At 45.4% G+C, this 18,054-nt stretch overlaps 1 protein-coding gene across 3 annotated transcripts in view; it reads left to right on the forward strand.

Annotated features, from left to right (window-relative positions):
* NR2C2 (nuclear receptor subfamily 2 group C member 2) overlaps positions 1-12,734 on the forward strand; it is a 456,514-nt gene extending 443,780 nt beyond the window's left edge. For 2 of the 3 annotated variants that reach the window (XM_053720676.1, XM_053720677.1), the window contains one exon: positions 11,985-12,734. In XM_053720676.1, the coding sequence (XP_053576651.1) occupies positions 11,985-12,159 (175 nt within the window). In that variant the 3' untranslated portion in view covers positions 12,160-12,734. The remainder of the gene's footprint in view (positions 1-11,984) is intronic. The other variant, XR_008403220.1, reaches the window with a different exon arrangement.
* Positions 12,735-18,054: the final 5,320 nt, after the last annotated feature.

The following is an 18,054-nucleotide window of genomic DNA, read 5'->3' on the forward strand; positions in this document are numbered from 1 at the left end:
GCCCTATCCTCCTGGCTTGCTGGAAAACTTTAATAACTGGAGCCATAAAACTGGCTCAACACATAACTATGCACAAATAATAACTGGAGCCATTAGAACTGACTCAACAACATAACTATGTACAACTATAACTCTTAAATAACTTTGCATAAAACTGTAATACTTGAATAACCACGCAGACACAGATATATGGGAAAAGACCCGAAGGTCGCATTTATTGTAGAACGTGAGAACCGGCTGGACTCAACGGGGCCAGCTAAAACATGTGGCGGCAATCTAGTTAGGAGTAGGAACCCCCTGCTAGGAAGAATGGACCGCGCCCGTGAATGCCCACACAAGCGGAGCTCAGCTGCCGCAGAAGCTTAGGGAGTTCTCGGCATCTTAGAATGGGAGGGACCCCAGGCGCGCGCCTGCAGAGATCACCCTCCCCTGGGCAGCCGTCACCTCTGATGGCAAACTGGGGCGCGGACCAACCGCCACAAGAGATAGCCCAACAGGCTCACCTCTTGCCGCCACACCTATAGATGATTAAGTATAGCACGCCTCAAATTACAAAGGAACAGGTCAATGCCCCTCTCAGAGAGGTGCACCCCGTCCCTTCTGTAGAGGCACCTCTCAGCCGTTGATATGTTCCCATGTTCCACAACAAACCCTCCTGACTGCCCTAAGAAAATCCTCACTTCTCTGTTAATTTTCTTGCGGACCTGAAAAGCTGCGCGATGAGACTGCATATGGCGCCATTCTATCCTGGGGATGATGTTAGACCATCCTATCCTGACTTGGGGAATCCATGCCTGAATCGTGCGCAGATCCGACTGAATAACCGCACTGAGCTGCTTGCACGGTAGGAGCCCCATATCATTTCCACCTGCGTGGATGATAAGTACATGGGGTTTCTCCCACCTGCGCAAGGCCCCCTGCAGCAACTCAGGCAGAGCCTGCCACGTAAGCCCCCTGCGCCCTAACCACCTAACAGTGACTCGGGAAGAGGGGAACCCCAGCTGACGCCCATCAGGTCTCGCAATCGCCCGAAGCTCCGCCCAGTGGATGTACGAATGCCCCGTAATCCATACTCTCAGTGGACCGCTCCTTGGTCCTAAGAAAAGAAACAGAGGTTAACCATTGCATCTGCAAAACATAATCACTTCTAAACAGTCAAAGGCCTAACGTATAAAAGATACCTTTGCGACCTCCATCTCCCCAGAGCTCTAATATGGTCAGCCGACCATCCTAAACTAGCGGCAGTGGTGGCCGCGCCCACCCTAAAGGAATGGGGAGCAATGACCCTGGGATCAAGACCTGCCCTTGATGCTGCCCAGGCCAACACCTTCCTAAACTGGAATCTAGTCAACGGGGAACCGTCCTTGTGAACTAGAAATTGTGAGAAACCCTCAGGACGCACGTCCATATAGGCTTTAACCAGTCTGACCGGGCAGCAAACAGATTCATCATGGGCTGGCAAAGCCAACCAGGCACCTCTCCCTTCTTGGTCAGTTTTGGATCTGGGAAGAAAGACCAAGATAGACGACCCATCGTCTCTGACATGAGGCAGCAAAAGGCCGCCCGTCTTTTTCTTAGAGGGCGGGACAATTTCCCCTACCCTAAGAGCCCCGTGAAAAGCCAGCCCAAAGGCGGCTGAGAATAGGGCAGTTTCGTAGGCGGATGAACAGACCGCCGGCAAAACTCGGCACAACGTTACCAGACGCTCAATGGTAACTGGTTCCCTGAAATCCCTGACCCTGGGGGCCATACGCCCCCAGCCTCGAAGTACCTGCCTAACCAGGAAGGTCTTCGAGGCGTCAACAAGCCCATACAACTTGCAGAAAAAGGACACTGCCGCCAGGCGTGAACCCATTACAGTCTTCGAAACACCATTACCTTTAAGTTCGGTAATCCATTCAAGCAAGCCCCACTGGTCCCCGTCACAGGAGGGACGGCACCTGAAGTCACAAAAGGCGATCCACTCCGTCCAGTATTTCACATACGTAGCCCAGGTAGACGGAGCGAGGGAAGCCCGCACCATCGCAATCAAGGGGCCCCATCCAGCGCCACCTGCCATAAGTAAGTGGGACAGGACAATCCGTTAGTGTCCGCATCGGGCACCAGAGCATAAAATGCTTCCCATTGAAAACGGGAGAGCGCATCAGCAATCCTATTCTGGACGCCCGGAACATGCTTAGCACGGAACACAATATTCAGGTGCAGACACCTCAGCACCAACAGTCTCAAATACCGCACAACCGGAGGGGAACTAGATGATAATCTGTTAACAGCATAAACAACGCTCATGTTATCTGTCCAGAAAACCACCTCACGGTCGCGAAGCTGATTGCCCCAAATGTCAAGAGCAACCAGTATGGGAAACAGCTCAAGAAGGCATAGGTTCCTGACCAAGCCTCTTTCTATCCACGCGGCGGGCCATGGGCCAGCGCTCCATTGCCCGGCCAAGAAAGCCCCGTACCCGTGGGACCCAGCCGCATCAGTGAACAACTGGATCGCTGCGTTAGAAGGAACAACCTCCCGCCACAGACAGATCCCGTTAAAGTGGAGAAGAAAATCTTCCCAAACCTTAAGATCTTCCACCATCTCAGCAGACACCCGGAACCTCCGGGTCTGCGATCTTTTTCCGCACAGCTGCCTCTCGAGCCTGCGGAGGAATATTCTACCCATAGGAATAATCCTGCCGGCAAAGTTCAGCAAACCCAATAGGATTTGAAGATCTTTTACGGAGCTATACAGCTCTGCTCTCATAGCGCGTACTGACTCCAACATGCGCTGAACTTTTTCATGTGGCAGACGGCACTGCTCTGCCACCGAATCAACTTCAATGCCCAAAAAAGTAAGGCACGTGCAAGGACCCTGGAACTTGTCCTCCGCCAGAGGACATCAGGAAAGCACACTCAGATGATCCTGTCCGCCCAACCAGCAGAAAATCATCCAAATAGTGTGCCAGGCCGTCGAATCCGGCCACCTCCGCAATGGCCCAGTGCAAGAAGCAGCTGAAAGCCTCGAAGTAGGCACACGAAATTGAGCACCCCATGGGCAAGCATTTGTCCACGTAGTACTGCCCCTCAAAATAGCACCCCATAAGCCTAAAAGAGGAGGGGTGAATGGGCAGGAGCCGGAAGGCGGATTCTATATCCAGCTTTGCCATCAGAGCTCCGGCCCCCGCCCTGCGAACTAGCCCCAATGCCTCATCAAATGATTGGTAAAAAACTGAGCTCAGTTCAGGGGGGATGGCGTCATTCACCGAACGACCCTTCGGGAAGGACAGATGTTGGATGAGCCGGAATTTACCCGGCTCCTTTTTTGGAACTACCCCCAAGGGTGATACCACCAGCCCTGGGAGGGGAATATCCTCAAATGGGCCTGCCATATGACCCAACCCAATTTCTTTATTCAGTTTATCCCGCAAAACCCCGGGAAACTGATACGCGGATTTTAGGTTCCTGCGTGACAAGGAACCCTCCACGTGCGATCCAACTGGGATAACAAATCCCGACCGCAGACCGCCACCAAGCAGCAAGGCGGCCTCCTTAAATGGGTATAGCAGCAGCCACTTCTCAATTACGGCCACCTTCAGAGGTGTGGCCGCCCTTTCCGACAGGGAAAGGTTTGGAGCCGGCTGCTGGTCTCTCCTGGGAACGACCCGCGTCCTGGGTTCTGGTACACTCGGACCCCGAGTGGCCGCCACCGCAGGTTCTGCACGCGTGCCGAAATGCGCATGCCGCTCCCCTGGTACACGATTTGTCCTGGAAGCGCCAGCACACCCCTGTGGCCCGCCGTCGAGAGCGCTGCGAGGCCTTAACGCCCCCCGATGCTCCGACTACTATAGCAGGCGCCGCCTGTTTTTCAGGACCCAATTGCGCCCACAAACGCGAATCAACGTCACCGAAAGTAAGAAGAGGGTTCCCAACCATCTTTCTACGGAAGGCAGCGTCGTAATCCCGCCAAGCTCCATCTCTGTACTTCTCGTACACTGTTTCAATGGAATCCTGATATTTCAGGATGTTCAAAGCTTGATCGGGAAATTTAGAGATATAACAGGACGCATAAACCCTAAAGCACTTGCGCCATTCCTCATAGGAATCAGGACGTTTAAATTTTTTTTTCGGGCCCGTGCCATCATCCGCCATTTCTTTCTGGCGATAAGCCTCCGCAGAAAGCTCAAACATGTGCACGTACCTCCCACCCTGAATGCGCCGAACCATCTTAGATTTGAGATGTTCATGGAGGCTAAACGCAGGCCATGTGTCAGTGTCCCCATGTATAGCTGCCCTGCCGGGCTAACTAAGTCTGTTGACGCAGGAGGTGTCAACATAGGAACAGTGGGCTCCATGCGGGATGAACCAGGGGGGAGGGGGAGACCCATAGCCTTCCTTTCTTCCACTAACCATTTCACCATCCTATACATTCTTTTTTGCCCTTTCGCTTCCAACCCCAGGGATCTATCACTTTCAGAACCTGAATCATCCGAGGATGAACTTAAAACACTACGTTCAAAAGTAATAGTGTGCTTACCAGCTCCCAAGAGGCGTTGCACCGGGACAGGACCAGAAGAAGTGGACGGCTGTTCCTGAGACTGTGGCTCCCTTTCCACGGCACTGGGGGTGGCCTGGAGTGGCAGTAATGCAGTTCTGGGTTCCATAATGATCTGTGGAGAAAAATGTGAAAGAGGAGTACCCAGGGAAGGGGACGAAGGCCCACTAACCACATTACCACGGGACCCTAGGGGACTGGGGCTCCTGTGATCACTGCCACACTCCTCAATACCATCATCAACCATATCAGCCATACGCACATTCACCACTGCATTAGCAAACTGCACTTGTCTACTCTGTTCAGTCGCAGCCTGCGTGCCCTGACATAGACTGGGCGTGATAACTGGACCTTTCTTTGCTGAAGCCCTAGTAACAACACCTGGTGGAGCCCCGCTGAGGGCCACACCCGCGGGCACCGCCCGCGCACCCTGTCGGGCGCTACGTTTGCTGCGTGACGCAGTACTACGGCGTCTGCTAGGCCGCGATGTATTCGCGGGCCGACGCTTGCCCCCTGCCTGCGCGATTGCGGCCTGAGGCCCTGCGACTTGTTGCGCAGTAGGCATATTCCCCGTCAGGCCTGCGGCCTGCTCATTAATGCCTGTTTCCCCAATCTGGGCCCTCCCGGGCGAACGTGCCCTTGTTCCTTGCCCCTCAGAAACCACTTGCCCCTCAGACACACCATTTGCCCTGATCGGAGCACCGTCAAGTGCTAACATACCCCCGGTCAGGCTTGCGGCCTGCTCATGAGATCCCTCATGCAACCTTCTACCCCTTTCAATGGCCGCCAAATCAGTGTCCCCTCGCGGGCGCTGAGTAATTGAGCCTCGCTGCGCACCCCCCCGCGGGCGTCGCCCCCCCCCCCGGGGTACCCCTCTCTTACCTGTGTACCCCGGCGGAGACGACGATGCTGCCCGCTTGCCTCTGGATTCCGGAATGGCGTTCCCGGACGTGACGTCACCGGAAGTGACGTCACCGGAAACGGCCAAACCGGAAGAGACGGGCTCTGAAGGAGCCATGGATACCCGCGTGGACGCCGGCGCGCAAACCGAAGCCGGAGGGCCTCCCTGGGATGCCGGCCCCCCGCCGGAAAGCACCGCTGCCAAAGATTGGAGCAGCGCTACCGCCGTGGAGACCGCCTCACCGGTAAGAACGACCGGATCAGATACGGCCTCCCCCCCCGCCAAGAACAGGGCCCTGCTCCCCTACCACAACCCCCTCTGCTACTTGGGGACCCACCTCTACCACTGAAAGGGGAATTAAAGGAGGGGAGGGAGAGGGAGAGACAACCATAACTTCGGGATACAGGCTAGACCCCGGGGGACGACTCACCGGGCGAGGGGGGGAAGGCTGCACCACATCTTCTCCAGAGTCAAACTCATCGATCACCAGCTCATCTAATTCCGACATCTTCTTCCACAGGACTCCTGACAGATGATCCTGACGCTGTGAAGACGAGCTGGAAAAGAGGGTTTGGGCCTTGGGAGCTGACTACTTAAAGGTAAGCTAAACCCCACCCTCACTAATGCAACATTGTTGCAACCTTCACAGCAGCACACTCCTAAGGGCCTTAATTATTATGGTCGTTCTGGGCTATGCTGCCCTCCACTGTCTCAAATGTACAGACATGGTTACCTTACACAAATGTGCAGACATGGTTACCTTACACAAATGTACAGACATGGTTACCTTACACAAATGTACAGTAATGGTTACCTTACACAAATGTACAGTAATGGTTACCTCACACAAATGTACAGTAATGGTTACCTCACACAAATGTACAGACATGGTTACCTTACACAAATGTACAGTGATGGTTACCTCACACAAATGTACAGTAATGGTTACCTCACACAAATGTACAGACATGGTTACCTTACACAAATGTACAGTGATGGTTACCTTACACAAATGTACAGTGATGGTTACCTTACACAAATGTACAGTGATGGTTACCTTACACAAATGTACAGACATGGTTACCTTACACAAATGTACAGTAATGGTTACCTTACACAAATGTACAGTGATGGTTACCTCACACAAATGTACAGTAATGGTTACCTTACACAAATGTACAATAATTGTTACCTTACACAAATGTACAGTGATGGTTACCTCACACAAATGTACAGTAATGGTTACATTACACAAATGTACAGACATGGTTAGCTTACACAAATGTACAGTGATGGTTACCTCACACAAATGTACAGTGATGGTTACCTCACACAAATGTACAGTAATGTTTACCTTACACAAATGTACAGACATGGTTACCTTACACAAATGTACAGTAATGGTTACCTCACACAAATGTACAGTGATGGTTACCTTACACAAATGTACAGTAATGGTTAACTTACACAAATGTACAGACATGGTTACCTTACACAAATGTACAGTAATGGTTACCTCACACAAATGTACAGTGATGGTTACCTTACACAAATGTACAGTAATGGTTACCTTACACAAATGTACAGACATGGTTACCTTACACAAATGTACAGTAATGGTTACCACACACAAATGTACAGTAATGGTTACCTCACACAAATGTACAGTAATGGTTACCTTACACAAATGTACAGTAATGGTTACCTCACACAAATGTACAGTGATGGTTACCTCACACAAATGTACAGTAATGTTTACCTTACACAAATGTACAGACATGGTTACCTTACACAAATGTACAGTAATGGTTAACTCACACAATTGTACAGTGATGGTTACCTTACACAAATGTACAGTAATGATTACCTTACACAAATGTACAGTAATGATTACCTTACACAAATGTACAGACATGGTTACCTTACACAAATGTACAGTGATGGTTACCTCACACAAATGTACAGTAATGTTTACCTTACACAAATGTACAGACATGGTTACCTTACACAAATGTACAGTAATGGTTAACTCACAAAAATGTACAGTGATGGTTACCTTACACAAATGTACAGTAATGGTTAACTTACACAAATGTACAGACATGGTTACCTTACACAAATGTACAGTAATGGTTACCTCACACAAATGTACAGTGATGGTTACCTTACACAAATGTACAGTAATGGTTAACTTACACAAATGTACAGTAATGATTACCTTACACAAATGTACAGACATGGTTACCTTACACAAATGTACAGTAATGGTTACCTCACACCAATGTACAGTAATGGTTACCTCACACCAATGTACAGTAATGGTTACCTTACACAAATGTACAGTAATGATTACCTTACACAAATGTACAGTAATGGTTACCTCACACTAATGTACAGTAATGGTTACCTTACACCAATGTTCAGTAATGGTTACCTTACACAAACGTACAGTAATGGTTACTTTACACAAATGTACAGTAATAGTTACCTTACACAAATGTACAGTGATGGTTACCTTACACAAATATACACACATGGTTACCTTACACAAATGTACAGTAATGGTTACCTCACACAAATGTACAGTAATGGTTACCTCACACAAATGTACAGTAATGGTTACTTTACACAAATGTACAGTAATGGTTACCTTACACAAATGTACAGTAATGGTTACCTTACATAAATGTACACACATGGTTACCTTACACAAATGTACAGACATGGTTACCTTACACAAATGTACAGTAATGGTTACCTCACACCAATGTACAGTAATGGTTACCTCACACCAATGTACAGTAATGGTTACCTTACACAAATGTACAGTAATGATTACCTTACACAAATGTACACACATGGTTTCCTTACACAAATGTACAGTAATGGTTACCTTACACAAATGTATAGTAATGGTTACCTCACACAAATGTACAGTAATGGTTACCTTACACAAATGTACAGTGATGGTTACCTTACAGAAATGTACACACATGGTTACCTTACACAAATGTACAGTAATGGTTTCCTTACACAAATGTATAGTAATGGTTACCTCACACAACTGTACAGTAATGGTTACATTACACAAATGTACAGACATGGTTAGCTTACACAAATGTACAGTGATGGTTACCTTACACAAATGTACAATAATGGTTACCTTACACAAATGTACAGTGATGGTTACCTCACACAAATGTACAGTAATGGTTACATTACACAAATGTACAGACATGGTTAGCTTACACAAATGTACATTGATGGTTACCTTACACAAATGTACAATAATGGTTACCTTACACAAATGTACAGTGATGGTTACCTTACACAAATGTACAGTGATGGTTACCTTACACAAATGTACAATAATGGTTACCTTACACAAATGTACAGTGATGGTTACCTTACACAAATGTACAATAATGGTTACCTTACACAAATGTACAGTGATGGTTACCTTACACAAATGTACAGTGATGGTTACCTTACACAAATGTACAATAATGGTTACCTTACACAAATGTACAGACATGGTTACCTTACACAAATGTACAGTGATGGTTACCTCACACAAATGTAAAGTAATGGTTACCTTACACAAATTTACAGACATGGTTACCTTACACAAATGTACAGTAATGGTTACCTTACACAAATGTACAGACATGGTTACCTTACACAAATGTACAGTAATGGTTACCTTACACAAATGTACAGTAATGGTTACCTCACACAAATGTACAGTAATGGTTACCTCACACAAATGTACAGACATGGTTACCTTACACAAATGTATAGTGATGGTTACCTTACACAAATGTACAATAATGGTTACCTTACACAAATGTACAGTGATGGTTACCTTACACAAATGTACAGTGATGGTTACCTCACACAAATGTACAGTAATGGTTACCTTACACAAATGTACAGACATGGTTACCTTACACAAATGTACAGTAATGGTTACCACACACAAATGTACAGTAATGGTTACCTCACACAAATGTACAGTGATGGTTACCTTACACAAATGTACAGTAATGGTTAACTTACACAAATGTACAGACATGGTTAGCTTACACAAATGTACAGTAATGGTTTCCTTACACAAATGTATAGTAATGGTTACCTCACACAACTGTACAGTAATGGTTACCTTACACAAATGTACAGTGATGGTTACCTCACACAAATGTACAGTAATGGTTACATTACACAAATGTACAGACATGGTTAGCTTACACAAATGTACAGTGATGGTTACCTTACACAAATGTACAGTAATGGTTACCTCACACAAATGTACAGTGATGGTTACCTCACACAAATGTACAGTAATGGTTACCTTACACAAATGTACAGACATGGTTAGCTTACACAAATGTACAGTGATGGTTACCTTACACAAATGTACAGTAATGGTTACCTTACACAAATGTACAGTAATGGTTACCACACACAAATGTACAGTAATGGTTACCTCACACCAATGTACAGTAATGGTTACCTCACACCAATGTACAGTAATGGTTACCTCACACAAATGTACAGTAATGGTTACCTTATACAAATGTACAGTAATGGTTACCTCACACCAATGTACAGTAATGGTTACCTTACACAAATGTACAGTAATGGTTACCTTACACAAATGGCATCACACACAAATGTACAGAAAAGGAAAATATTAATCTTAGCTATGTGTTTAAAGTATCACGCCACAATAGGATTTATCTCTTAGAGAAGTTACAGTTTTTTTCGTTTCAGTAATAATGAATAACAACAGATGTGCCAATGTTCTCTGTTATAATGGCACACAGAAAATGTTAGGTAGTTTTTGGTCAGCTGTGGTCAGCTTTTCCTCACCTTCAGCCATGCTTCAGTTCCACCGTATTTGCAAACCTATTGTAAATACTTATAATGTACCATTGTATACCATTGCTCTTTATCCTACACAGGGTCTATCTCTCCATTATGCTTCCATAACCCTATTACAGGAAGTGGTGGGTGGGTATATATAGTGTGTTAATAGGTATGGGCATATGTAGTATGTGTGGGAAAAGGTAGGGGAGTCACTGCAGGACACGCTTGTACTGCACATGACGTCACTGTAAATGTAAAGCAAGAGATCTATCAGTAACTATAAATCCCGTTTCCTGATACCTCTGTATTGTTCCTATGCTTATGGACAAACTAAGGGCCAGATTACGAGTGGAGCGGAAAATTGCACTTTCACGAGAGCAATATTTGTTTTCCACTCGTAATACCAGTGCACGCAAATGTGCGCTGGTATTACTAGTTAAAAGCGATGCGAATGCGACCTCGCGTTCACATTGCATGGAATCTTTGTGCTCACAACAGTGCACTTCCATAGGCTCCAGTGGGAGCCTCCTTCTCATGCCGATAGACACGGCAGAGAGTGTAGCAGGGGGGATAAGTTGTAAATATATATGTAGTGTATATTATTATATACATATATATTTACATTATAATCACAGTCCCCATAGGGACACCCCACACACCTTTAACCCCTTAAAACTGCTTTGTGCAGTTATATTTAAAAAAAATAAAAATGTACATATATTTTAAAATTAAAAAGGAACAAAACTCTGTATTTGGGGGGGCAATTGGGTGGTTATTTTTTTAAAGAAACTTTAGATTAGCACTCCACTTGTAATCTAGCCCTAAATGTTTTGTTCTATTGTTCATCAAAGTCTCAGTTTATTCATTTTCCATATTCTATTGATATTTACAAATATTGGGGGATATTTATCAAAGGTATGTCGGACCTGATCCGACAGTGCAGATCAGGTCCGACATACCTCGCTGAACGCTCTCCGTATTCAGCATTGCACCAGCAGCTCTTGTGAGCTGCTGGTTCAGCGAGGCCCCCTGCAGACTCGTGGCCAATCGGCCGCTAGCAGGGGGGTGTCAATCAATCCGATCGTACTTGATCAGGTTGAATTCCGGCGATGTCCAGAGCAGGCGGACAGGGTTTTGGAGCAGTGGTCTTTAGACTGCTGCTTCATAACTGCCTGCAGGCTCGCCAGAAATACGGGCCCTCAAGCTCCATTCAGAGCTTGATAGATAGGCCCCATTGGGTCTTCAGTATCATTCTTCATCACTTTGTTCAAACATTAATGATCTGTGTGACCCAGTGTTTATATCATGTTGTAGCTCAAGACTACGCTTCTGATTAATCTCTGCTAAGGTTACTGTTCACAGAATAAATGTCAGCTAGGGATGTAGTATGTATATATAAAACCCCACTAATGAATTAATATCTGGTGGTGGGGGGTGCTCAATGCCTAATGTATCATAGTAAGGTCAAAAAGTTGTATTGTGAGTGTTACATTTTTATAATGTATTACCCATTAAAGGGTTAATATATCCTGGAAAGGACATTCCCTCCTAATTTGTTCTACTAAGAGTGCACTGTATGTGCCCTTTTTCCCTCTTGTTACTGTTCACAGAATCCTTACATAGCTGTTGTTTCCCTCTTAGAACTTCTCACGTTTCCATATTTTGTTTTTTACAGACTGACCCGCATCTTAGTGAGACTCCCAGCCCTCAGGCTTATGAGTTCCAGCATCACAGAAGAACTTTTTTTTACTGGTCTCATTGGCAATGTTCCTATTGACAGCATCATTCCTTACATCCTTAAGATGGAGACAGCAGAATACAATGGGCAGATCACCGGGCCTAGCGCGTAGCAGTGCCTGCTGGTTTCATGTGGATCAAAGCACTTTAACAGGACACCTCTGAGGTGTACAAGGGACTTTTGGGCACACATCATAGACCACATTCTGGTGAAATTGATAATTTTTGTTTTTCTAATTCTTGAACATTGTTTTCTCCGCTATTGTCCCCGCACTTGGATAGAGATGCACTAAGAGCCTTTACCAGGTGCCAGGTAGGAAAATATATGTTAAGTTTTAAAGTTTAATGAAGAAATTAAGGAGCTCTTGGGATGTCTGTATCAAGACTTTACATTTTATTACAACCAGGTTAATATCAAGGAGATGCCACATTTCAGTCTCCACTATACTATACATTGGTACAATTTGGATGAAAGACTCAAATAGGGATTTGACTCCTATGTTGGTTATTATCGTCCATCAAATGTATAAATAATCAGTCCAGACTGTCCCATTCTTCACTAAACCATTTTGCAGCGTAAAAACCTTACTCGACCTTTAAGTGTTGTCAGTTGTACACAAAGCTCTGTGACGGTCCTGCTGGAAACTGCAGGGGTCACGTGCTTGTAAACTTTATATCATTTTTATTATCTCATTTCTGATGTTTGTTATTGGTGAGGGTAATGAAGAATATTCACACATTTCCTATAAGCAACTGTTTGGGATTGTGGCAATAGAAAAACTTCCCCTTATAATGAGATTCTAAACACCATATCCTTCTTCAAACCCTTGGTCATGTTACAACATAAATGAAAGCGAGAAAAACAAATGAACATTTGTGTAAAGCCAGCATGTTGTCTGTACTGAGGAATCACGTTACATACAAAATATCTATGGGTACAAGTATACTATCCAACGTCTTGTCCTGCAGCATAGAGCATCAAACATCTATTATAAAACGTTTGTAAATGTAAAAAGTACAATGTGCGCTAACTGCAGGGCTGTGGATATTGCAACAATGTTAACTTCTCCCCATAGACTTAAACTTATCGTAGTAAGAATATTTCTCCAACATAGGTGTGTCCGGTCCACGGCGTCATCCTTACTTGTGGGATATTCTCTTCCCCAACAGGAAATGGCAAAGAGCCCAGCAAAGCTGGTCACATGATCCCTCCTAGGCTCCGCCTACCCCAGTCATTCTCTTTGCCGTTGTACAGGCAACATCTCCACGGAGATGGCTTAGAGTTTTTTAGTGTTTAACTGTAGTTTTTCATTATTCAATCAAGAGTTTGTTATTTTCAAATAGTGCTGGTACGTACTATTTACTCAGAAACAGAAAAGAGATGAAGAATTCTGTTTGTATGAGGAAAATGATTTTAGCAACCGTAACTAAAATCCATGGCTGTTCCACACAGGACTGTTGAGAGCATTAACTTCAGTTGGGGGAACAGTTTGCAGTCCTTTGCTGCTTGAGGTATGACACATTCTAACAAGACGATGTAATGCTGGAAGCTGTCATTTTCCCTATGGGATCCGGTAAGCCATGTTTATTACGATTGTAAATAAGGGCTTCACAAGGGCTTATTTAGACTGTAGACATTTTTTGGGCTAAATCGATTGATATTAACACTTATTTAGCCTTGAGGAATCATTTATTCTGGGTATTTTGATATAATAATATCGGCAGGCACTGTTTTAGACACCTTATTCTTTAGGGGCTTTCCCAAAGCATAGGCAGAGTCTCATTTTCGCGCCGGTGTTGCGCACTTGTTTTTGAGAGGCATGGCATGCAGTCGCATGTGAGAGGAGCTCTGATACTTATAAAAGACTTCTGAAGGCATCATTTGGTATCGTATTCCCCTTGGGTTTGGTTGGGTCTCAGCAAAGCAGATACCAGGGACTGTAAAGGGGTTAAAGCTTAAAACGGCTCCGGTTCCGTTATTTTAAGGGTTAAAGCTTCCAAAATTGGTGTGCAATATTTTCAAGGCTTTAAGACACTGTGGTGAAAGTTTGGTGAATTTTGAACAATTCCTTCATGTTTTTTCGCAATTGCAGTAATAAAGTGTGTTCAGTTTAAAATTTAAAGTGACAGTAACGGTTTTATTTCAAAACGTTTTTTGTACTTTCTTATCAAGTTTATGCCTGTTTAACATGTCTGAACTACCAGATAGACTGTGTTCTGAATGTGGGGAAGCCAGAATTCCTATTCATTTAAATAAATGTGATTTGTGTGATAATGACAATGATGCCCAAGATGATTCCTCAAGTGAGGGGAGTAAGCATGGTACTGCATCATTCCCTCCTTCGTCTACACGAGTCTTGCCCACTCAGGAGGCCCCTAGTACATCTAGCGCGCCAATACTCCTTACTATGCAACAATTAACGGCTGTAATGGATAATTCTGTCAAAAACATTTTAGCCAAAATGAACCCTTGTCAGCGTAAGCGTGGATGCTCTGTTTTAGTTACTGAAGAGCATGACGACGCTGATATTAATATCTCTGAAGGGCCCCTAACCCAATCTGAGGGGGCCAGGGAGGTTTTGTCTGAGGGAGAAATTACTGATTTAGGGAACATTTCTCAGCAGGCTGAATCTGATGTGATTACTTTTAAATTTAAATTGGAACATCTCCGCATTTTGCTTAAGGAGGTATTATCCACTCTGGATGATTGTGAAAATTTGGTCATCCCAGAGAAACTATGTAAAATGGACAAGTTCCTAGAGGTGCCGGGGCTCCCAGAAGCTTTTCCTATACCCAAGCGGGTGGCGGACATTGTTAATAAAGAATGGGAAAGGCCCGGTATTCCTTTCGTCCCTCCCCCCATATTTAAAAAATTGTTTCCTATGGTCGACCCCAGAAAGGACTTATGGCAGTCAGTCCCCAAGGTCGAGGGAGCGGTTTCTACTTTAAACAAACGCACCACTATTCCCATAGAGGATAGTTGTGCTTTCAAAGATCCTATGGATAAAAAATTAGAAGGTTTGCTTAAAAAGATGTTTGTTCAGCAGGGTTACCTTCTACAACCCATTTCATGCATTGTCCCTGTCACTACAGCCGCATATTTCTGGTTTGATGAACTGATTAAGGTGCTCGATAGTGACTCTCCTCCTTATGAGGAGATTATGGACAGAGTCAATGCTCTCAAATTGGCTAATTCTTTCACTCTAGACGCCTCTTTGCAATTGGCTAAGTTAGCGGCTAAGAATTCTGGGTTTGCTATTGTGGCGCGCAGAGCGCTTTGGTTGAAATCTTGGTCGGCAGATGCGTCTTCCAAGAACAAGCTACTAAACATTCCTTTCAAGGGGAAAACGCTGTTTGGTCCTGACTTGAAAGAGATTATCTCTGATATCACTGGGGGTAAGGGCCATGCCCTTCCTCAGGATCGGCCTTTCAAGGCAAAAAATAGACCTAATTTTCGTCCCTTTCGTAAAAACGGACCAGCCCAAGGTGCTACGTCCTCTAAGCAAGAAGGTAATACTTCTCAGGCCAAGCCAGCTTGGAGACCAATGCAAGGCTGGAACAAGGGAAAGCAGGCAAAGAAACCTGCCACTGCTACCAAGACAGCATGAAATATCGGCCCCCGATCCGGGACCGGATCTGGTGGGGGGCAGACTCTCTCTCTTCGCTCAGGCTTGGGCAAGAGATGTTCTGGATCCTTGGGCGCTAGAAATAGTCTCCCAGGGTTATCTTCTGGAATTCAAGGGACTTCCCCCAAGGGGAAGGTTCCACAGGTCTCAGTTGTCTTCAGACCACATAAAAAGACAGGCGTTCTTACATTGCGTAGAAGACCTGTTAAAAATGGGAGTGATTCATCCTGTTCCATTGAGAGAACAAGGGATGGGGTTCTACTCCAATCTGTTCATAGTTCCCAAAAAAGAGGGAACATTCAGACCAATCCTAGATCTCAAGATCTTAAACAAATTTCTCAAGGTCCCATCTTTCAAGATGGAAACCATTCGAACTATCCTTCCTTCCATCCAGGAAGGTCAATTCATGACCACGGTGGATTTAAAGGATGCGTATCTACATATTCCTATCCACAAGGAACATCATCGGTTCCTAAGGTTTGCATTCCTGGACAAACATTACCAGTTCGTGGCGCTTCCTTTCGGATTAGCCACTGCTCCAAGGATTTTCACAAAGGTACTAGGGTCCCTTCTAGCTGTGCTAAGACCAAGGGGCATTGCAGTAGTACCTTACCTGGACGACATTCTGATTCAAGCGTCGTCCCTCCCTCGAGCAAAGGCTCACACGGACATCGTCCTGGCCTTTCTCAGATCGCACGGCTGGAAAGTGAACGTGGAAAAGAGTTCTCTATCCCCGTCAACAAGGGTTCCCTTCTTGGGAACAATTATAGACTCCTCAGAAATGAGGATTTTTCTAACAGAGGCCAGAAAGACAAAGCTTCTGGACTCTTGTCGAATACTTCATTCCGTTCCTCTTCCTTCCGTAGCTCAGTGCATGGAAGTGATCGGGTTGATGGTAGCGGCAATGGACATAGTTCCTTTTGCGCGCATTCATCTAAGACCATTACAACTGTGCATGCTCAGTCAGTGGAATGGGGACTATACAGACTTGTCTCCAAAGATACAAGTAAATCAGAGGACCAGAGACTCACTCCGTTGGTGGCTGTCCCTGGACAACCTGTCACGAGGGATGACATTCCACAGACCAGAGTGGGTCATTGTCACGACCGACGCCAGTCTGATGGGCTGGGGCGCGGTCTGGGGATCCCTGAAAGCTCAGGGTCTTTGGTCTCGGGAAGAATCTCTTCTACCGATAAATATTCTGGAACTGAGAGCGATATTCAATGCTCTCAAGGCTTGGCCTCAGCTAGCGAGGACCAAGTTCATACGGTTTCAATCAGACAACATGACGACTGTTGCGTACATCAACCATCAGGGGGGAACAAGGAGTTCCCTAGCGATGGAAGAAGTGACCAAGATTATTCTATGGGCGGAGTCTCACTCCTGCCACCTGTCTGCTATCCACATCCCGGGAGTGGAAAATTGGGAAGCGGATTTTCTGAGTCGTCAGACATTGCATCCGGGGGAGTGGGAACTCCATCCGGAAATCTTTGCCCAAGTCACTCAACTTTGGGGCATTCCAGACATGGATCTGATGGCCTCTCGTCAGAACTTCAAAGTTCCTTGCTACGGGTCCAGATCCAGGGATCCCAAGGCGGCTCTAGTGGATGCACTAGTAGCACCTTGGACCTTCAAACTAGCTTATGTGTTCCCGCCGTTTCCTCTCATCCCCAGGCTGGTAGCCAGGATCAATCAGGAGAGGGCGTCGGTGATCTTGATAGCTCCTGCGTGGCCACGCAGGACTTGGTATGCAGATCTGGTGAATATGTCATCGGCTCCACCTTGGAAGCTACCTTTGAGACGAGACCTTCTTGTTCAGGGTCCGTTCGAACATCCGAATCTGGTTTCACTCCAGCTGACTGCTTGGAGATTGAACGCTTGATTTTATCGAAGCGAGGTTTCTCAGATTCTGTTATCGATACTCTTGTTCAGGCCAGAAAGCCTGTAACTAGAAAGATTTACCACAAAATTTGGAAAAAATATATCTGTTGGTGTGAATCTAAAGGATTCCCTTGGGACAAGGTTAAGATTCCTAGGATTCTATCCTTCCTTCAAGAAGGATTGGAAAAAGGATTATCGGCAAGTTCCCTGAAGGGACAGATTTCTGCCTTGTCGGTGTTACTTCACAAAAAACTGGCAGCTGTGCCAGATGTTCAAGCCTTTGTTCAGGCTCTGGTTAGAATCAAGCCTGTTTACAAACCTTTGACTCCTCCTTGGAGTCTCAATTTAGTTCTTTCAGTTCTTCAGGGGGTTCCGTTTGAACCCTTACATTCCGTTGATATTAAGTTATTATCTTGGAAAGTTTTGTTTTTAGTTGCAATTTCTTCTGCTAGAAGAGTTTCAGAATTATCTGCTCTGCAGTGTTCTCCTCCTTATCTGGTG

This window comes from Bombina bombina, chromosome 7 (assembly GCF_027579735.1).
Source record: "Bombina bombina isolate aBomBom1 chromosome 7, aBomBom1.pri, whole genome shotgun sequence".
Taxonomy (NCBI): Eukaryota; Metazoa; Chordata; class Amphibia; order Anura; family Bombinatoridae; genus Bombina; species Bombina bombina.